The 23,049-nt window shown below is 39.0% G+C and overlaps 1 protein-coding gene across 1 annotated transcript in view; it reads left to right on the top strand.

Moving 5' to 3' along the window:
• Positions 1-23,049, top strand: part of LOC138620899 (receptor tyrosine-protein kinase erbB-4-like) — a 299,444-nt gene that overhangs the window by 257,578 nt on the left and 18,817 nt on the right. The window contains exon 21 of the mRNA XM_069698538.1: positions 20,885-21,040. Within this exon, the coding sequence (XP_069554639.1) occupies positions 20,885-21,040 (156 nt within the window). The remainder of the gene's footprint in view (positions 1-20,884; positions 21,041-23,049) is intronic.

Raw genomic sequence — 23,049 nt, 5'->3', positions numbered from 1 at the left:
TGATTAATCTATTCATTGGTCAAATGTAATACAACAGCATTGCCACTCAGTTGCATTATTAGAATAAAATATGAAATGCTATTTTCGCTTAAAAGAAACATGAAAAGAAACACAAATGCTCTCCTCTGCCTATTTTCAGTCATTTAGCACCATTGTTTCTCCCGGCAGTTTTATTGCTGACGATGGGTCCAATGCATATTATTTGGTAATTTTACTCATCAAATTAATCACTGCTTGAGTTGCGTAAAAAAATGACACAACATTTGCTTCTTTTCAAAATAGTCTCGTCTTCACTCTACGTAGCATCCTTGTTTGTTGTTTTCTTAATATAATACGCTTAAGTCAATCTTTGGCCACCAGAATTGCTGCGCATGTTATTGCTTTAATGTTTCATTACCTGCATGTGATTAAAATGTACTTATGTTATGAGTGTTGTTATTATATTATTATAAGTATATTATACTCATTTACATAAACATGAGTTTGAATACCTGGACATGAAAATGTGGTTGGCTATATGTATGCTTTCATACTGCATGCATGTGAATGTATTATAAACAAGTGTGCATGTGTGCGTGCGCGCGCGTGCGTGCGTGCGTGTGTGCGTGCGTGCGTGCGTGCGTGCGTGCGTGTGTGTGTGTGTGTGTGTGTGTGTGTGTGTGTGTGTGTGTGTGTGTGCGTGTGCGTGTGCGTGTGTGTGTGTGTGTGTGTGTGTGTGTGTGTGTGTAGTTGGCCTGTTTAGGCTGCTGATGGATAGCTTGTCATCTCTAAGCCAGTGCTGCGACAGCTTGGACCCACTTCTCTTTCAATTAGTCGCCTGCCACTGTAGATTCCTCCTCCCCAGCCTCGCTGGACCCGACTCAAACCCTGCCTGTGTGTGTAACAATAAGAGAGCAACTGTGTGTGAAGTGCATGGCAATAGGAATAAATAAAGGTGTGCACATGCATGTGCGTTATGTGGTCAGAGTGTAGATGATTGAATGTGTGAGTTTGAGTATGTGTGAGGATGTCTGGTTGACATGTCCACCTCTCTGCCAGAGACAGCTGCCAGCCTCTGTGACATCTCACCCCTGGGTTGCAACACACCTGCTAAACCAGTGAAGGAAGGACTAATGGAATGAAGGGTGAAGCTGGACCAACTAATATCTAGTATCATGTATAACAAGCTGATCTGAAAATATTGTTTTCTTTTTTTTTTTTAAATAGTTTTTCTTTTTGTTTGCTTAGTCTTGTTTTCCTTTCACGATGAAGTTAGTGTTGGAGTATATTGGTTAATTGTAAAGGGACAGTATGTGTATGCATTTAGGTTGGGCCACATCTTATGTCTTAAATTAACCATCAATACCGGAAGATATAAAATGGCGTGCATGACAAAAGATGTATTTCTTTCCTTTTTTCTTTTTTTTCAAACAAACAAAAAGGACATAATAGACATGAGATGCGCTTATATATCTTGTTGCTTCTCAACTGCACTTAGCTCTACTGTGCATCACAGGTTACTGTCCAAGTAACGCTTTTGCAGGTACAACGTTCTATCATCTGATGGACTATAAAGTGTCTAAATTTGGTGAGGCTATCAATCCTCTAGTCACAATCTCCGTAGAGTAAATTAAATAATAATTTTCTCCTCCATATTTCTGCAAACATGCACATTAGTTTGGCATTAATGCATTTTGTTACTCTCCACTGCTTTGAAATATGGATTCCATATTAATAATGAAATATGTGATAATTGCTTCATTAATTAGCCTAACATCATTTGTTTTAAAGATAGTTGCTATGTCACGGTGATTGAGGCAGGACATTAGGCAGGTTTACTGCATCTTGTTTTTTTGTAATAGAAACACTCCTAAAGCTATGACCACAGATGGACATATTTCTCATCTTCTACAGAGTCTTTGACTCAACATATATCAGCCAGTGCAAGATAAAACCCAAACTCTGTTGAGCATGCTCCCCAAACTATCAATTTATGAAACCTTTTTGGTGTTTTAATAATGCACTTAGCAAGATGAGAGAGTAACTGTGAGGGGAAAAAAAGCAATCAAAGTGAAGTACAACCAACATGCCATTAAACCTTTTAATGATCTCAACCTCTCCATATTCCAGTTCACTGCAATTAGCAATAAACCTCTTAACGGGAGGGGACTCATGATGTAACTGCTTGAGCGCAGGTCAAGCCACACGGTTGCTCATACCGACCTGCTCCATCTGTTATTTTCAGTGGTCTTTGACTCATAGAGAGGCCACTGTAAACGCTGCAAGTGCCTATTTTTCTTCTCTTTTCAATTTGGTTTTAAGAAACTAAGTCAAGTACACAGTAGGACATAAGAAAACTGTCGTGAGTTGTGTTTTGTTATAGGTTGCAAGTATGCATATGTGCAGTTGTTTTTCTGAAAATGTAATTTAAGTAAAACCACCCATCTAAAGTGAAAAATAATCTACACTCTACAGATCAATGTAACCCAGGTTCCCAACAAAGCAGTAATTATCATGTATATAGAAATATAATCCCATTCTGTTGGTTTCATGCAGGTTATAAATTAGAACAGTGGTGTTGTGGTGCCTTGGTAGTTGGGTCCATTGTGGCTTTAGCCGAATACCAACTTAACCTGTGGTGTGTATACGCCTGAGTACAAACAACGACAACCCTGGGTTAGAGAAAGGACCTTATCCTTAAGGTTTTTTTTTGGTATGATTTATTGTACACAAATATTTAACTATAAGGAATTTGGTTAAACACAAGAATGCATAGTGAGCCCTGTAACCCGAATAATCTAATGTTATTCCACTTAAATCAATCTACAGAGGTTACAAGTAACTGTGGGAGTGACCTCGGAGCACTCGCTGTATACTGAAGGTGCAAATTAAAGTTTCGATGCTGTATTTTTAACGTACTATAATTTTCCTGGAAGTGCAAGAATTCTGGCATGTGGGTTTGATAAACTGGTTTGTGGCATCTTGCAACAGAATAATGTGACACCTTCAGTGGCGGAGAGAGAGGAAGCTGAGAAAAGGTGTGTTTAGAGGCAGAAGTTTTTCACCTCAAACTTTGAGAATTATTGGTTTATCCCTTGTAAGGATTTATTTGTGTGCTCAAATTGTCAATTTGTTTCATATTGGACACATCCAAATGAATCGCATGACCTCGTTCGCAATGAAGAAAGTCGAACTGGATGCACTTATGAGAGCAAGAATGCATGAATTAAAAGAATGTTTAGAATTCTTCCACAAGCAGTAAAAATATTGTTTGCGTATTGAAAGCGTATGTGATGTTATTAATCATCATAATACAGTACTACCAACTCCTCCAAAGCCCCTTGTCTCTGGTCTGCTGTTGTTTTGGAGCTGAACCACTCCTTTGAACTTCCAGCTGGTCCAGTAGCTCCCAGTTTCCCGTGATGGAAGCGTTACATCGGTCAGTGTAAATTAGATGTGGATACACCACGTAGCTTTATAAGTATGCATTTTACACACGGCATAGTTGTTCCAGTACTAGTTGTTCATACGTTTAGGAGTTTGGGAAGGTGGTTGATTAGGTGACTGATTAGCAGTTGTGGCAAAACCTGAGGTTGGCTGTCAGTTGTGTGTGTGAGTAGCTTTTGGTTTGGAGTGAGCTATTCATGAGCAATAATGTGTTTTACTCGTACAGGGATAAAGTCCGGGACATTGATGCATCCCTGTCATTTCATAACAATGACTCGCTGCCAGTAATTATTTGATGCATACAGTTGTTTAATGTACATTAAAAGAAGAGTGAAGTGCCATGATGAAGTAGATAACTTTCTCGCATGCGTATATAAGCCTGCTTATCTTGGTGGCAACTTGTAAGCACGCAAATGTGTTTTTGAGTCAAATCTGAATATTGTCATATTATGACTCCACATTGTTTCTACTTTCACTTTCTATATCCTTAACCAGTCATGCACCTCGGTGCCTGTGGACCCAGCTGATGCAGATTCCTATCCAAGCACATCTATAAAGCCAAAGCAGCATATTTTGAAAGCTCCCAGCTCTTTTCAAACCCTCTAGAGATCCCCTGTGCAATTGTCACAGCTCAAGGTTGTTTTGGGGAGTCATCAGTGTCATCTGAGAAATAAAGCAAATTAATCTAAACTATAGAAAAACCTGTCCCGCTCATTTCTCCTGATCAGGACTCAAGGTTTGGCATTGTTGAAGCTGTTATCATGGCCGAGACAGGATCCTCCTGTTTCAATATTGCTTTTGTTGGAACTCGTTGACGGAATGCAGTCACGTCTCACACTCCCTTTGGCAAACCTGGGCTAGCTGTAAAGGCCTAATACACTCACACACGTCGACACATCCCAAAGCCCAGGAGAGAAAGAAGTACAATATTTATAGCAGCTTCTAGTCCTCAGTCTATCCATGGCTTGCCACGCAATCACCTACAGCCACACACACACACACACAATAAAAAGTTATTGTGTGAATGCAGACACTTGCAGGGAGTTTCAAACACACACCATGATATACAGACAAATATGTGCACCTACACACATACCTGTTGGACTGAGGAGATACCGTATGTATTATTTACTGGAACTACAGGGGACAAAGCAAACTCAGAATGAGAAGGCATTGTCTGGGAAGGGAGGAGAGAAGTAGGAGGATGGAAATAGAGTCGAGAACTTGAGGAATGGACTAAGCAGTTCTATTTGTATGGATTCAGCTTTGTTTTCACCTCGCAGGCAGGGTAGGTTTACTGGGTTTGTTATTTTTTGGTTGTTGTCGCTGTATTTTTTTTTTTTTCAAAAGATCAGGGTCCTGTGCTACACAGCAGGATTTGGGGGTTAGTGAGGTAACTGACAGTTTAACCTTCGGCTTTCAGGATTACGATGGCAGTTCATTTTTTACCGGTATGCATCGCCGTGGTAATTTATGCTGCAGACCTGCTCTGGAGCAGGTTATGTTCGAGATAACACATTAAAATCAAAACATATAAAAGCACAGCCTGCTGACCAATCAATTCTATTGGAAAATCATGATCATACAAGATCCATGGAGCTCGCTGTGGAAAGACTCTTCAGAGACCAGCAAACCTCTTTTGCTCTCCCCAAGGATTGTTTAAACCGATATAGATTCTATTTTATGGTACTTTTTGTGTTCTGATATTGTCTTACAGTGGAGAGCGATTAAAGTACTAAAGCTTTGTACTTTTTGTCATATATGAAAATACGCCTACCTTCCATTTTTATATCTATTTCTTATTTGCTCCCAAGTCTGTTTGACACCGTCGGGGTTGCAGCTGAAAAGAATAGGCTCCAATGATCTTACGTAAGTACATCTAAGCAACACAGTAACTTAATGGAATGTAATTATCATCAGATCTGCTAGTGCCTTATGATGGGGCAGTGACATTAGAAGTCTTTTCACTTACACAGTCACACAGTCGGCAATTTACTTGCCACGTTTCCTTCCTGCATTTGGCAGCTGCAACTGTGCTCCTTTCAGCCTGGATAATGTGTTTAACTACTTCATATTTGTCTAATGTCACGATTTGCTTTGCTTTGCTTTACAAATGTAAAATGCCGCCTGCACAGTTGTTCATGCTTGTGATTGGTCAGCGGCTGCAAACACCGCCTCTGTTATGTGAATGCGCTCATAGCTGCGTTGGAAACCTTGGGTTGACTGGTCGAGTTTAAAACACCCTTCGTGTGATCACATTTGTTAGATTTAGTGAAACCAGCTAACAGAAAGATATCCTGGATATGTTGAAGCAGCTTTGTAGTGCAGACCCCAGGTCCATGATCAGAAACAAACACCATGAAAGAACCATTAAAATGAATCTTATATATTCTTATTAAATAATCCAGTAATCACAGAGCTGGCAGTTTGATTCCTGATTAAGAGTATTGAACCTTTTCTAAAAAATCAGCTGGTATTTATACATACCAAATCAAATAGAAAATACTTTTAGTATTAAATTTACATTGCGGTATAAGGATACTATTTTTGTTTTGGTGAATGTTATTAACAATAGTACTGATAACTTTGACTTGCGTATAAAAGTCCTGCATTCAAAACCGTACTTAGAATTATAACAAAAATCAAAAGTGGAAGGTGCTAATACAATTAAATAAATGTACTTTGTTACATTTCAAAATTTATAGCAAAATAGGTCCTTAGAGTGTGTTTACAGTCAAGAGGGGAGTGATAAAACAGAAGAATATTCTGTTGAATATGACTTGCAGGACATCATAACTCAGCTGATGGAGACGCAGTGCACACACATTTTATTAGACATTTAATACTCAACAAACACACTTCAACGCACACTCTTTGCATCACGCCATTCCAGGGAATTCCTGCTCGATTACCAAGCTGCCAGCTTCGCAACAGATCAATCATAGATCACAGTTAATGTCTCCCGTTACGGAACCCTGTGATTGCCCTGTTATTATCCCACTAATTATGACTATTATCATTATTATCATTTCCCTATTACAGTTCATTACTCCAGAGCCGAAAAAGGATGGTATAATGGCCTAAGTGGCAGTTATTCCATTTATTGATTGGTGGGAAGGTGCAAATCTTGTTGCACGCTGTTTTCTCTCCTGACTGAAGCTGTCGGAGCACTGATGAGGCTCACAGGCCGCTCGACCATTTATCGCCGGGTCAGACTAATTGGGCTGTAAATTAGCAGACAAAATAACAAAAAGGGGGGAAGACAATCACAACACTTACAATGCAGAGAAACTGTGCTGTTTAGCAATCTTGTGGCAATGAAAAAAAGGGTGTTTTATCACAGTTTGCGGCCATCGACGATCAAACAACAACAAAACTACTAAAGAGAAATTGAGACCTTAGAATGCTTTTGTGCTCAAAATTTAAAAGAGAAGGCCTGCAGACAAATATTTTCATTGAAAGGAAGATTGCCTTCATCTTTTCTTTTTATAAAAGCAATCTTTAATCCTCTATCAAAATGAGCACATTTTCTTTTCAAACAAGCATACAGACAGGTTGGCATAAAGACCTGTACCAACACACATTCTGCAGCTAAACAGCAACCTGCTAGTAAATCTGTTATTTTCCCAAAATCAATCATTTATGCTTTTTTCTATTCAAAAACTGAGTTCAGGTTGTTGACGTACAATTCTGCACACTACATATTTACACAGAAGTATTGCCTTGAGCCAGATTTGCATCAGCCTGATTGCTGTATTGAACATGTGCATTGGACTCACCACCTTGTCCAAGTCTCATTTGAAGGAGATTTCAAAAACTACCAAGCAATATCTGCTTGAAAATAAAGAAGTGTACACACTTGAAGGCCCTTCCTATGGGCAACATTGCAGCTCAAATCGAGCACAGTTGATGTTTACTCAAGAGGTGTCTCAGCAGTGTGTTTCAACACACCCACCCCTTTGCAAACAACCTCAGGCAATCTCCATGCACTCCCTCACTGGAAAGCACAAACAACCCGGGCTGCTTACACTCTCAACACAAGCAGACGGATGGCTCACTTGATAGGGAGACTGTCCCATCTCTGAGAGGTGAAGACATTTAAAAAAAAAAAACGTTCACTCTAAATAGCTGTTGTCTCTCGCAGTCAGCAACCTTAGTCAGCAACTGACTCATAACCCCTGCTGTTTGTTGTATGCCAGGTGAACAAGCCTCACCAATGTGATTAAGGACAGAAAGGAATGTCGCGTCACGCCGCTGTTGGTAGAGCAGAATTTATTTCCAGAAAAGTCACATTTTTATGAGTCAAGACATACACACTTAAGTTCAGATTGACAACCATGCATTTTAGGAAATAAAGCCATAAGCTGTGAAATAGTTTCATAAGCCAAAGAGTCATACACATTGTTCACAGCTCATGGAGGCACACAAAACCACATACTCTGGAGGACAGTAACACAGTATGACATCAGTGATGTGATATGAAATGCAATAAATAAATTATTTTGTAAGTGTGATGTAATTTGGAACAACACTTGAGTGTGATCATTTCCCTTCTGTGGAAATTCATTTTGATCCATATCTTATCATGAACTTATAAAGGCTTAATGAATAAAAAAAAGTCAAAAGTAATCGGGATGTCCACTAAGAACAGGCCGTTTTGTGTCTGTGTCTTAAAGGCTCATTGATAACAAAGACCCTCTTTTCTGATTGGCTGCCTCTTTTCAGATTGATAAGCTTGATAATGTGTGAGACATCGAGTTGGCGTCGCCGTGGTGATACGCACGGATAAAACCCTGACATTGAACTGTATGGTTCACTGTTGGACTTCAGTATTCACAGCTTAGAACTCAGTTTTACTTAAAAAACAAAAACATGTATTTCAATTTAGTAAATCACAAAAGAAGCTGGGACAATAGGAGTGTTTCTCAATTTAAACAATGTGTGAAATAGTTAAAATTCAGTTTCAGGTTATGTGATTACAAACCAATAAATAAAGATTATAATGATGGCCTCAGAAAAAACAAGAAGAGCAAAGTGAGGGACCTAATTTTCTGTTGGCCAAAACAACCTGATAGAAAACAAAATGATTTCTCTCCTTAAGAGGTCAGATACATTTGTTTTTTACCAGCTCACTCCTTTTCTGTTTACCATTTTCAATCCCTTTTAGGTTTTCAATGCCTTTGAAAGCTTCACCTGCCACTAAATGAGCAGTGTGCCTCATCAATTTCATCCCTTTTCTTGTCATTCATTTGACTTCAAAACTGTGTTTGTATTACTTTGTGCGGATGCTTTGCACAGCATATTTTATTCAGCATTAAGGTATGACTCATACTACATTTAAACATTCAGATGGGGATTTCATTTATAATATTGTTTATTTGCCAATGAGTCAATATTACTTCATTTATAGTGCTGGGAGTACGAATTACTTCTGCTGCTGGCCAAGTACCTCTGGTCTCATTGCAAAACACACAGAAACACATATATGCAAGCAAATGTGCTAATAGTGCTAAATCAACTGAATAACTGTTTGACAAATGGACTGCCAACCAAAAAACCTTTCAGTTTTATACACACAAATCAGTTATATGTACTGATGAGTGTGCAAACATTTTATAAGGGCATGTCAAAAAGATCGTAGAAACGTAAAGTTGTAGAAAGACATTTTAACGGCATGCAATAAAAGAAAAACATCAGGTTTATATAATTTGATGCCCATAGTTATAACATGTGCATCAGTTCTGTGCATGTTACTTTGCTTAGTTGTTTACATAATGTTGGGTATTTTTCCACACCAAGTAAATACAAATTTATGTAGGCCTACATGTCTTTAACTTTTTACTATTGTGTCCACACTATTCAAAAAAGTGTTAAGTTTGGGGCCCTGAATACACACACACACACACACACACACACACACACACACACACACACACACACACACACACACACACACACACACACACACACACACACACACACACACACACACACACACACACACAAGTAGACATATCATACATATATCTAACCAACAATAAAAGCGCTTTTTTTGTAAGGGCTTTAAGGGTTGTTACTCAATACCAATGAGCCAGCTGTTGAGATTTTTGGCTGTCACTTTCATGTCTTCCAAAAAAACTGTCCCTTCAAATGCACCATCTGTAATAATTATTAGAGGATTGAACATGTAATAATGCTTTAGCGGATATTTTGATGGATTTCAGCTTTAATTAGCGTGCTGGGCTCCCTCTGTTCTGATTTACTGCTTGTGCAAATTACAGGCTACTGTAATTGGAGAGGACACAAATTGAGTGGGTCTGTGCCACAAACTTGATTACGTGGCTGCAGCTCTTTGGCTGGTAAAAGAGGCTGACAAAGTCTGCTGCTTCTTTATGCAGCTTTTTAAGAATGACATTTTATGCTGCGTGTACTCATTGACAAAGACAGTAAGCAAGTCAAAAAGAGAAAAAGCAAGACAGAGAGGCAAATTACAGCATGCCAAATACATTAACATATCCATCTGGTGTCTCATTCTTCCTCCACTCTCACTCACCCCATTGGCCCCTGCTGCCCCTATCACTGGGCTTGTGTGGGCCTGTCCAGGACAAGGTCATGTTGTTGGCGTATGTTATGAATCTGCCACCTGATCCCAAAAATGCCTGTAGGGACCTGGCGCACCGGCATGCTGGCAGGGTGGCAGTAGGGACTCTGTAATGGTAAACTGACAGGAAGCAAGACTGGATGGTACAATCCAGGTCACACATGCACAAATAATCACATTTACACTAAGCGGCATCATCTTTTCTTTATTTCTAGGGTTTTCTTTTAACTCTGTTTAACTGCTCTTTTCTGTTTGTTCTTGTCTTTCCTCATCTTCATATTGCAACAATAATTTGAATGTATTCATCTTGTTTAATGTGCATTTAACATGGTAAACAAGACACTCAGCAGTAGATATGTGTTTTTTCTGCAGGTATTGACAGTCTCTGCACTCTTGTTGTCAGGTTCTATGTGGGTAGTGGTCACTTGTCATTTGCATATAAGGTGTGTACAAATCTGAGCGCAAAGCAAGTGTTTCTTAGTGCCCTAATTAATTATAGGTGTGTTACAGACATAAGAATTTAATTTTTTTTTTTTTTTTTAAATCAGAGTGTTTGCTCCTTTAGAGGGTTTGCCAAGTAGAGGAAACAGAGGAAACTGATCTGCCTGTGTGTAGATTGATGTACACATTAATAATCTTACACATTGCAACCTTTCTATTTATAATATTTACAATGTGCACTGCTGTATGTCCCTGTGTGAGTAATAAGCAGAGGAAATGAGTGCCCTGTTAGCACATATTACTATCTTAATAATCCATTCTTAAAATAATAGTAAAATACTGCATAATTAACTGAAGATCAGGTAAAAAGACACATGGCATGTGTGAGAGTGACAAAAGGAGGTACTCCATAAGATGAAGACAGAGAAATACAGAGTAGATTGTGTGTTAAATTAACACTGCAAACCTCAAGTGCATTCATGCTGTGCTTTTCTTGTTATGATGGAGACTAAAAATCATGCATTATAAAATTACAATCACATCAGCTAGAGTAAATGTTAGAGTTTAGTGAACCGGTGCCCCTGCAGAGACAGAGAGAGACAAATGAAGAGTGAGTTGCTGAAACAAGCCATTTCCAAACCGTTGTGTAGCCCTTCACTCTGACCTATCAGTGTCAGCTGATTCGGTTAAAAAGGAGAACGATGGATGTATTTCTGCTGAGTGTTTAAATCCCTCTGCCCTCTCCATGCATACACCTGCTTTTTGTGTCCTGTGTCATTCTTTTTTTCTGGTCTTAAATGTGTTAGTCTACACAATATACCCTTCTCCCAACCTTACCTAAACCTCTAATGCACCATAAGTACATATATGTTGCTTATTTTTCTGTCATCACAATCTCTATGCTTTCTCGCTATACATCATATAGTTCTGGCAGTGCAAACTTTTTTGTTTTAAATGACAAAAATTAGGTCGATCATATCATGTCACAGTTGACCCAGAGCTTTTCGTCATCCAAATAAAAGAAAAATACAAACATAATTAATTATCAAACATGCATAAATCAATTGATTTAATGGTCATGTGAAACCTCTTGAATTTTCACTATAATGTCCCCCAATCTTAGGGTGTACGGTGGTGTGCAGACATGATGGCTCTGATTAGTCCCACTTTCTCTGGACAATATTGTGACTTATTATTTAATTAAAAATCAAGAATTTCGCCCTTTAAAATTTTCCACCCATACCTGAAAAATGGTAATAACCTGTCCATCTTAATGTCATCTCAAACAGTTTTGTCTCTCCATATCCGGATAATAGACAATCGGTTTTCTGGAAATTTGAATTAGGCAGAGGTAAAAATTTAAACTTTTGCTGGAGTTTTTCAACTCTGACTAGGTGATGGGAACAAGGTGACTCATCATAATTAATTATATATATATATTTCATTAGAATTCTATCTCTTACCCCAAGACCCAAAGGTTGGTCAGTTTGGCCGTGAAGTTGTGAAGCTGTTACTGATGGAATAGGTTGTTTTTTTTGGTTGATGTTTGTTTTTTCCTTAGTTAGAAAAATAGCCTCAGGCTTAATGTGGTTAAATTGAGCTGCAAAAAAGTAGCCTTCATCACATCCAGTACACAAGTGACTGTAGCTGGCATGTTTTTATTGATTAAAATTAAGGCTTTTGCTATGAATTTCTCAGATAGTGGACGTTCAAAGCTACATTTTAAATAAAATTTCCCCATAAAGCTGCTTTTAATATATCTGCTTTATTTGCATGGCTCTACCATTGTTCTTTATTCCCCTCTCTCTCTCTCTCTCTCTCTCTCTGCTGGAGCATTTCTTCCTGTCCCTCCTTCTGTGGGTGGTGAGGTCAAAAGATACCTTTCATACATTCATTCATAAGAGCCAGCTGGATGAAGGGCTTCAAAAATATTAGCTCAACTCTTTGCTTTTTCTTAAGAAAAGATCTCTGGAGGCTTTTCTTTCTTTTATTGTTTGTTTATTTCACTTAATTCATACCACCGCTTATGTGAACATAATGAATTCTACTTATTCAAAACAAAATCTGAATTCTTAATGTGTACAACAGGGAAGAAAATTTCTCTCCTCATTGCTAAAATGCATTAGTCTATAAAAATGTGCTTAAACTGCCTAATAGTCTCGAGATAAAATATTTTTTCTACAAGTAAAGTCATTGTTAAAGTTTGGATAAAACACTTGGATTATTGAGGAGAGTTGTTTTTTTTGTTACTCCCCCAGTCTCTCAAATGTTTTCATTTTGTACTTATCTCACACAACCAATGAGGCACACCTGCTCTTTATCTTCATCTCCTGTGAAAAGACATGAATAAAATTAAATTTAAAAAAAAATCTGACAACAAACATCACACTTCTGTCAGATTCCGAACAATCCAATGACTTCAGAATTTCAGATTAAATTCTGAATAGATTTTTTTTTTAGCTGGAAGCCACAGAAATGAATTTGACGACGAGAGAATTGTAACTAAAAATAAATCTACAGACGTGCTCGAGTGAGGTCATTCCCTGCTCAGCTGCCATAGTGGCAGTTACAGTGAAGAGGTTGAATCCCTTTTAGAATGATGGCTGCTTGACAGCTCCTCAGCAGCAGAATATAGTGACCCGTTCCCCCCTGGAATCACATCCTCATCTCTCACATACTCTAGGATACCACTGTCATGAAATAAAGCTAAATCTCTTACATCATCCCAAGTTAGTTGATGTCAGTTACAAATCATTTCTCAGTTATCCATCATCATTCTAAAACTACAACATTGCATGTGCCCGCTGGTCTTTAAACGTTGCCCTCTGTAGTGTTCGCTAAAGGAAGTGATTATTCATGATGATCACGTACAGCGAGTCTTGTGTTTCAGTTAAAGAATCTTGTCTCAACCCTCCCACCAACCCTTGCTGAATCTTTCGGTGAGCCAGATGCCTGACATGACTGCTAGAGATAACAAAAATACTTCCAACAAGGTTTCCACACACTCCATGTGTTTCCTAAACAATATTTTCAACGAGTCAAAGAGAAAGACAGAGTAACCAAAACTAAATGGTAGCCAGCATATGTCATTGTAATATTACACAGTGGTTATTCATAAATGTTGGATCTATTGGTTGTCAATCACAGATGCTCCCTTTATGTTGGACACCTTTTGTTGGTAGCGGTGCAGACAGCTCTGCTGTCTGGGGTAAAAGCCAGTGAATGAGGTTAAGAATAGTGTTTGTTTTATTACCAAGTATCTAATTATATAAGATACTTGATAATAATTGTATTTGCTCTGTTTACAAGTGCACAATTTGCTTTTTTCAAGCACTACTTGCTCACAACCTTGAAATTCCCTGCATTAATATAGTTTTATTATGAAGCAAATGAGCCTTGAAGTGCTAAAATGAATGCAATTGATAGGCCTTACTGCAATAATCTTTGCGCACTACCAGTGGTACACGTACCACAGTTTGGGAATCAGTGCTCTAGAGGGTACCGAGTCAGTGTTAACGGTTTTGGACACCAAAAAGCATTGCAGTTGAAAACAGGGTTAGGCTGAGAAAAATATAACGGTCTGGGTTAAATGTTACACGGTAGCAATTGCGTTAGGTTTAGGCATAAAAACTTTATCATTCTTTGTACTTTGTCACAGGACCTCCATCTTTGACCCTGGTCACTAGCTGGAGAGAATATAAGTGGAAACATTTTTGAGAAAAAACAGTTACCTTGCTTTATCAAAGGTTTTGTTTGTGAGTCGAAATGCCAGTGCTTTCCAAGTAACTTTACATAAAGTTGTCATAAAGTACACTTTATATACTGTCCATCTCTACACCTCACTCAGCGTTACTACCTATGAATTGACTGTTTTATAACAATAGTTCACATCGTTTGCTCCCAGAATAAGTACTCATCCCAAATTGGCCATTAAATGAAATGGTTAATTTTACATATTTTGATATTGGTTGTTATTTTAAAATAATTCAAAGGATACAAATGTTTTGCTGAGATACTAGTTGATGGAATTTGTGAGGGTTGATGCTTATACAAGCTCATCTTCTCATTCATTATTACAGCGTTCAGCTCTGCCTGTCAGAGCACAGGTTAGAGAATAGATGCAGTATAATAGGTCACTTGGTGAGTGAAGCCCTTAACTTGACTCCAGCTGGCATTTGAATCACTTCTCTAACCCCTTTTATTAATGCTGAACCTGAGACAGCAGCAATAGAGAGACTAGAGACTTAATTCTGCAAAAAGATTAAGGCCAGCTTGATGCTCTGAGGCATCCGTGAATTCTTTACGCACAATTGAGGATTGTCTGGGCGTACTAATGCGTGTGAGTATGTGTAATAATTCTAAACTCAACACTTGCTGGCATGCATGCCAAATTATCTGTTTTTAACAGCATATCATATTTGCATACAGAGTGTGTAGAGCACTCGAAACACAGTAGTGTGTCACACAGAACACAAGAAACCTACATGCTTTTTAAAAAACATTTTTAGAATCTGTGCAGGTCAAACCATCGCAAATATTGCTTTTCTCACAGTATCCCAAATGTTGTTTCTGAGGTCACAAAAATGTCTAGAGAATAAGGTGAAGATGAAGAAACAATACATTGGTATTATGCTCTCATCCCAGTACACAATGCAATAAAAAGTGTCCCTGAATTTTTCTGTCTGATAACTGTTTGGAATGTTACTCACACTTGAAATGAAATTCATATTATTGCTCTGTAAAGTATTTTACTGTGTGATTGGGAATTGAATCTGATGATTGCATATGGTGTTCATTCAGTTACACTCATGAGACTGGTTGTGTGGGTTTCGTGCATGTGTGTGTTTGTTTGTGTTCATATAAGAGGGACAGATCCCCCCTATGCTGTGGTGGATTTGGCATTAAGTGTTCATCAGAGAATAAATGTATATGGACAAGGTTCCCCCCTCCCCCACAAACTGCTAACCCAGTCTGAGCAAAGACAAATTGTTCACATTCAATCTGCCCCCTAATGTTGTTTACTAAATTCACTCTGACACAAAATGAAATGAAAGCCTCCCGCTTTCATCATTATTGTGTTATCATTCCCCCCTTTTCTCTCAGTCTCTCCTCCACATTGATCTGATTTGTTTCACCACATTCCTTAAACAGTGACTCACTTTCTTCAATGCCCACTGGGATCTTTTTATATCCAAAACATACATTAAACATGTCCTGCGTCAAACAGATGCTCCACTGATGTCACAAACCTCCAATAAAACTGCACAGTTATTCACAATATCAGAACACAAAACAGAGAGTCACTAAACATCCTGTGCCCTCCAGAAATACTGGCATCCTTGTTAAAATGAGCCCAAGATGCATAAAAGAGACAAAACAGCACAGATGAGTCAGGCTCTCTTGCTGCTGACTACTTAGTATTATAAAATTAAAATCATTCAATGTACCGTTTTTTACGGATTCTAGTTTCCCGAACTTGAAAGGAATATCTTAAAGCAGGTGAGCCCTACCAAGCGAAATTATGGTGGCATACCAGGAGATCCAACAACAAATTCCTCTTGTGTCACTATACGGGCATAAATCTCCAGCAAGAGACGTCACTCCTCCACCAGTATAGTGGGCAGATCACACACACACACACACACACACACACACAAAAGAGAACACACAAGAGGTTTATAGAGCCTCTGTAGGATGTTCAGTCTCATTAGAAGTGTTTCCTCATGAATAATAATGTGTGTGTGTGTGTGTGTGTGTGTGCGTGCGTGCGTGCGTGCGTGCGTGCGTGCGTGCGTGCGTGCGTGTGTGTGTGTGTGTGTGTGTGTGTGACGACAGTTTCCTCTGTGTGCACCTGTGTTTGTGTGTGGGTGCGTGCGTGCGTGTGTGGGTGCGTGTGTCTGTGTGAGTGTGTCTGTGCGTGTGTGTGTGTGTGTGTGTGTGTGTCTGTGTGTGTGTGTCCTGCCAGAGTAAACAACAGTGGGAAGTGCCAGTCAGTGAAAAATGGGCACCATCTCTCCTCACTCTCCTCGTATTGATTTAATCTCCAGCCCTTTGCCACCTCGCCGCCGAATCTGTCTTCAGGGAAACACGTCTGAGGACAATACCGTCCACTTGTGTTTCATCCGCGTGGCTCTGTGGAATAAGCATAAATAACCGTGGCGGGAGGTCAGAGTGGTTTCCGAGGGAGTAGCAATTTTCTTGACTCTTGAGAGGGCGGTTCAGGACCCCGCATGTAGCACTGCTTATGCCCTTTTCACATTCTTCTTCTAAAGCACAGAGCAGACAGTCCATCCACAAGATGATCAATCAGTCTCTGGCTTCTTTAACCTGGCGGAGTAAATTTGATGTTGGACATCCAGAGCCAACGAAGACATGCTTCCCATCAGCTTTGTCAAAAGTAAATGTTTTCGGAGTTTGATGGCCTTCGTTAAGCATTCGTTGGGGGGTTATTTTCGCTTGAAAAGCTCATCCCTACTGAAAACTATGAAGGTACTTTTGTGTCTTTTTATACATAAAAGACAAACCCACCAACAGAAACTCTTCTCACCCATGAGTATTTATCCCACCCATTACATCCAACTCAAACGTTTTGTGGCAGAAGCAAAATTCTCAAGTCTATGACCCAAACCAACAAGACTGTAAGGGAGAATTTGTTTGCAATCCAGATAATATCAGTCTCAGTTCATATATTTGTACTTACAAACTTTATTGTTGATTGCAGTGTGAGAAATTTGATCTCAAAACCATTAAGACACCAAAGTACCTTCATATTTACCGTAGTGCTGTCACCCGGTGCAGAAACTTCTACCTATAGGTTTTTGTAACACTTGTACTTTCCTGAAATTCTGATGGTGGTGATTCAAAGCCTTGACTCCTCTGCTTCTAGTTATTCTAGAGATTTTCCCTCTTGGCCTGCTTTCCCATGTAAAACCTCCATGTTCAGGGTTTAGGGCAGAGGCCTGATCTCCACTGATTGGAAAGCAGCCCTCGTCTGGAGGTGCGATCATAACAGAGTCTGTCTGAAGCCCGTGGATTTTCTCTGGTGGCAAGCTTACCTGAAATACAGCTTTCACCACTGACATCAGCCTGGCTGTCACATCCAGGTTTGCAGCAATTACAAACCTCTGGCAGTGAGTCGTTCTCATCGTGTCCACATGGGAGGCCAGTGAATGAGAGCAACCGAGTGGGAAAAAAAAAAAAAAGTTTGTTCTTTACGCACGTCTGCAGCCACTTCCCACTCCGCACACACTCCATCACCTCCCCCTCTCAATCTCATTGTGCAGGCAAATTAAAATTCACGGGTTGCCAAGCCATCCATTCTCCCTCCACTGCTTAATTGTCTCGAAAATTGAGGAGATTACTGGGCGCGATTTATGTACAAATAAGAATCTGTCAGAAAGCTGGCAGTGGATACCATGACATACACACACACATGGAGTTGACGACGTGGGAGCCACGGGCATGGGATACCTCAAATCCCAACCTTTATCTCTTTCAGTTCTGCTCTGTCTGCAGCACTTTGGGCCATGTATACTGGATGTTAAAAAATGTAATAAGTATTTGAACTTATTGTAACTTTGATTACTTTTCTTAAAATGTGGGAAATGAAGCTGAAAGTGCAAAAAAAAAATCTATTTAAACACAGTAGTGTAAACCTCACAACAAACCTCAACACTGATTACTGTCAAACATTTACTAAAAGTTCTTCTATATTACTTGAATTAAGACTGAACTGTTTTGATTTTAAAGCACAACCACCAAAACAAATCACAAGTGTGTAGATCACAACTGACTGCTCCCATAACCTTAAACCATGTTTATATTCAGGTCAACTCCAAGTGATGATAAAACTATCAACAGAGCTGGATGCTGTTCAGTTTTTGAACACTGGTTCCTGAACGGCTCTAATTTAAATATCGCACCTTCTTTTTCAATTACATGGTCAACTGCCTGGGTGTGGTTGCTTTGACCAATACACATTGATTTGATTGACAAAAGAGAGGCGGTGCAAATTCAAACAGGAAAACCGATTCAAAACAACAATTCAAATTTGAGTGCCAATTGAATGGTGACCTGTGTAGACATAAACACAGAGCATTCCTGCAGGGAGAAAAAGATGCAAAGCAGCAGCATCATGTTGTCTTCCACATGTTCCAGTGCAAAAATAATATATTCTGACAAAACCCCTTTTTAATCACCAACATTTTGTACAGTAACTGTAATTTGATTAGATATGTTTTCTTACTAATTTATTAGGGTTATATTTGTTTTGTAATTTCATTACATAACTCTGTTAGATTAAATAAATTACCCGAAGCAACATGGGAATAGATTATTTTCTTTACAGAGGTCAGCTATTAGGCGCTAAGAAATTATTTATTTGTCAGGTCATTGAAAGATTCACATGAATATTGATCGGCTTTAGATTAAACATTGCAGTCGCAAAAACTTGCACACTAAGTCATATTGTACATTTATCACCAACATTTTGGGTGATCAACACATGTGCATGGCAGTGCGTGGTAGCTGTATATTATTTGTATCGGTCATATTCATTTGTCAGATTAATCCAGTAACATATTGCCAAGCAGCGATTGTTAGCAGCTCAGTAAACATTTGTCTCCGAAGTGCTTGTTGAGCATTCCTACAAGCTAAAGTGAACAGCAGTTGAATAAATTGCCAATTACTGGCAATGTGAACATACATTTATGTGATATAGACATTTATTCATATAACAACTAAAAAAGGTGGATATTTGAAGTCTGTGTGTGTTATTTTATTGCGGTCTTTTATCTATTAACTTTGTCCACTGACACCCTGACACACAGGAGGCAGTTGCATCTGCATGTTAGTTGCATGTGTGCAGGTGCGAGTGTGAGCTTGTATGTAAATGTGCAGGTGTGCATTGAAACCACGTGTTCTCCTGAGGGGGAGACAAATGAGGCGTTGTGATTATAGCCTTACCAATGTAATCTCACCTCTTAGACTACCATAATGCTCAACCCCACCTTTCCCCTCCTCCTCCCCCTCCTCCCCTTCCCATCCACTCCTCCTTTCATTCCAGCCCATTGCAGCTAAATCCAATTTGTTATGGTTTCAAATAAGACCTCGTTTTTCTGTCTTCTCGCCACTTCAAACAAAGTGGCTTCTGTTATTGCTCGTCCAATTTGAAATAGTCCCCACCCCCCTCCCCCGTCTTTCTTTCTCTCCAGGTCCACTCCTGCAGCGATGCACAATAGGCAGTGGAGAATGTAGATGTGTAGCACAAGATGTAGGAACTGAAAGGTTTTTACAAAGCCATACGGAAGTGTTATTTTTTTTTTTTTTGTGGCTGGAAGCATTATTGGCATTTTGTGTCAGTCTGAATTTGTCCTATTGGAGTTTTGTGGTGATACAAATTCTGAGGGGTCGATACTGCCAGTGGGTTATTATATTATATTTCTAATAATAAGTAATATATTAATTTCAATATGTGCATTTCCAGGCAAAGAAATGCATCTGCTGTGTGTGTGTGTGTGTGTGTGTGTGTGTGTGTGTGTGTGTGTGTGTGTGTGTGTGTGTGTGTGTGTGTGTGTGTGTGTGTGTGTGTGTGTGTGTGTGTGTGTGTGTGTGTTCGTGTTCGTGTTCGTGTTCACTCCTCCAGTGCTGTCCATGTATGACATTCAAAATGTGTTTTTAGTTGATCTGTACTTTTTAGTGAAAAATGAGGCAGTTATAACCTAGAAATTTGTGTTATGGTTTTATCACTTGGATAATTAATGTAAACAGCTGATAATATCAAAGGGAAATGTATGTTCCATTTTTAAGGGCAGATAATCATTATTAATTAAAGTAGGGACAGCAAGATAGGACTCAGACACGGTTTCTTAATTGTTCGATAAATGTATTGAAGGGAATGTTTTACTCCAACATTCCTCGCCCCTGTGGGTCCTGTTATTAATTGAAAACCTGCCCCTGGGTTGATGCTTATGGATGCTGTGTTTATTGCATCGCCAAGCATTTGGCAATTACGAAGGCTTTTCCACAGTCTAGTTGTTGATTGATGGGAATTACAACTATAAAAATAACAGTGTGCTTGTAATGATGATGACACAAATAATTATAAAAATTCTAATGCAGACTTGATGGTGGTCGTGATGATGATGATGATGATGATGATGAAGACAGATGGTGATGTTGAATGGGAGTCAGACCTGCATGTGTGTGTGCTGCATGTTGCTGAGCACACTACTGAGCTTACTGATATCTGCGTTGCATACAAATAAACTCAATAGAAAATAATAAATAATATCTGTGTGTGTGTGTGTGTGTGTGTGTGTGTGTGTGTGTGTGTGTGTGTGTGTGTGTGTGTGTGTGTGTGTGTGTGTGTGTGTGTGTGTGTGTGTGTGTGTGTGTGTGTGTGTGTGTGTGTTGCAGGGAATGATGTATCTGGAGGAGCGGCGGCTGGTCCACAGAGACTTGGCAGCCCGAAATGTTCTTGTCAAATCTCCGAACCACATCAAGATCACCGACTTCGGGCTGGCTCGCCTGCTGGATGTGAATGAGAAAGAATATAATGCTGATGGAGGAAAGGTAAATCATAGCATCACTTTTAGAAACTTTATTTACACTGTCTCACAAAAAATCGAATAATTTGTATGTTACATTTTACGTCTTCGATCATCACAATGAACTGTAGGACTGGGGTAGATACAATGAGCCCCCGGAATATGTCTGACTGTTTCAAGTGGTGAATTCTCCTATATTTATTCACTCATACATTAAAGAACTTTTTGTTCACATATTCACTTTCTTCCTGAGATTTAGAAAGGAGGATCATGACCAAATATGAAGCTACTGCTTGCAGCTGTTAAGCTATATCTAATTACTTCTAGGGGGGAGCAGAAACTTTTTTTTGTATGCAAGAGTCAGAGTAACAGTTTACAGTCAGGGCTGGAAGGGAAAGTGGACTGCGGTGATTCTCACATGTATGACGGCTTTATGAATCTGTCATATGAACGTATATAGAAGAAAAAAGGAAATTAACTGGAGAAATGTAAGAGAAGGAATCCGAGTGTTTCTGGACAGTTCTGTCAGACCTACCAGTTGAGAAGATAAAATGAGATGTCAATGAGAAGTCCCGGCCAGATTCTTTGCAATCCGACAGGTTTGTTTTTGCATCCCTGGAATTACTTTAGTTTCATTTTGTGGACATGCAGAAATCTAGCTTTTGTAATTCTGTGACATTTATTGTGAAGTTTGCTCATTATTAAAAACAACAATGACCAAAAACAAAGGAACCTCATTACTTTCACTAATCATACAGTTGTTCTCAGAGTTCTGATATAAGATTTGGTTGCACACCTTGGGTGTTTGATTAACTGTTTTATCGAGCTGCATGTCCATAAAGAGTACTGTGTGAAAAGCTTTTAAGATGAGAATTCGGTAGAAAAATTTGGTTTTGCAATTATATAAAAACGGTCCATTTTCATTCTCTTACAATAACTGAGATAACACACAAAACGTGCAATTAGACCTTAAAGTTGCCATCATTGTTGATCCTGTTTTCATTGTCATATCCAGCTCTTAATGCATCAATGATTGAAATCAAACTTCCACCGAACACAAACACATGGGAATATTGGTCAGTGTTCGGAGTGAACATCAATGCAGTTGGTATGTTGGTTGTTTTGAGCTCCACGTTAAGGTCCCGGATTGACATATAACCTAATTTGTGAGCTTTAGTGGATCTGATTGACAGATTTGAACAGCTCAGACCCACCAGATCAGTCATTTAAGCTTATATAGTGTCCCACTGCCTAAGCCTCATATTGAGCTAACTCTGCAAAAAAGCAGATAAATACAATGATGAAATATTCATTTAAGAATATCTGAATTTGAAATGCAATTGTGAGGCATCAAAAATATTGTTGATGAAATGTTTTAATAAGAATTACATTTCATGATTCTGTCTTTAACTTTTGAAACTAACTTGTGTAGATATTGATATTTGTAGCATCACTGCTGGTCTTGTTAATGAGCATTGTTTGTGCTTTTTATTACCATACTAATATCTCATGGATGATCATTTGTGCCTTGAATAAGAGGCCGTGTTATCTACTTCTATTATCTGATGTTTAAGGTATTTGGTTTTGAGATACAATATTGTTGAATTACTACTTTGGTCCGTACCACTGACACGTTGTAAAAGACAACAATAGACATTAACATTAATGAGGGTTTCATATCCTGAGGGAGGAACTGAGCCCATCACAAAAGACCGTTTCAGCGGAGTGAAATACTATTCAGCTCTATTGGACCGTTTCATTTACCTTTGGGGAGCAGAGATCTCAAAACCCCACAAACGTAGTAAACAAATATGTCCTTGGTGCTGCGTGCACATGGGCTTCTGACCTCCTCTAATCTTTGTTTATCCTTTGCCTCTTTTGTGTTTTGTTTTCCAACCCGCTTTTCTCAAGAAAGCCCATTTCATCCTCTCTTAGCCCTCTTCCTGGCGTGTCCATCATGGTTTATGTCAACGATGAGCGCTGTGGTATTATCCCCTCAGCTGAGTGAAAGACGGGCACTCTAACCTTCGACAT

This window comes from Brachyistius frenatus, unplaced genomic scaffold (assembly GCF_029030835.1).
Source record: "Brachyistius frenatus isolate BFR_SWC_R1_liver_20210118 unplaced genomic scaffold, ASM2903083v1 Contig_27, whole genome shotgun sequence".
In the NCBI taxonomy this organism is placed as follows: Eukaryota; Metazoa; Chordata; class Actinopteri; family Embiotocidae; genus Brachyistius; species Brachyistius frenatus.
Note: the sequence above shows the minus strand (reverse complement) of the source record. Positions and strands in the feature narration are given on the sequence as shown.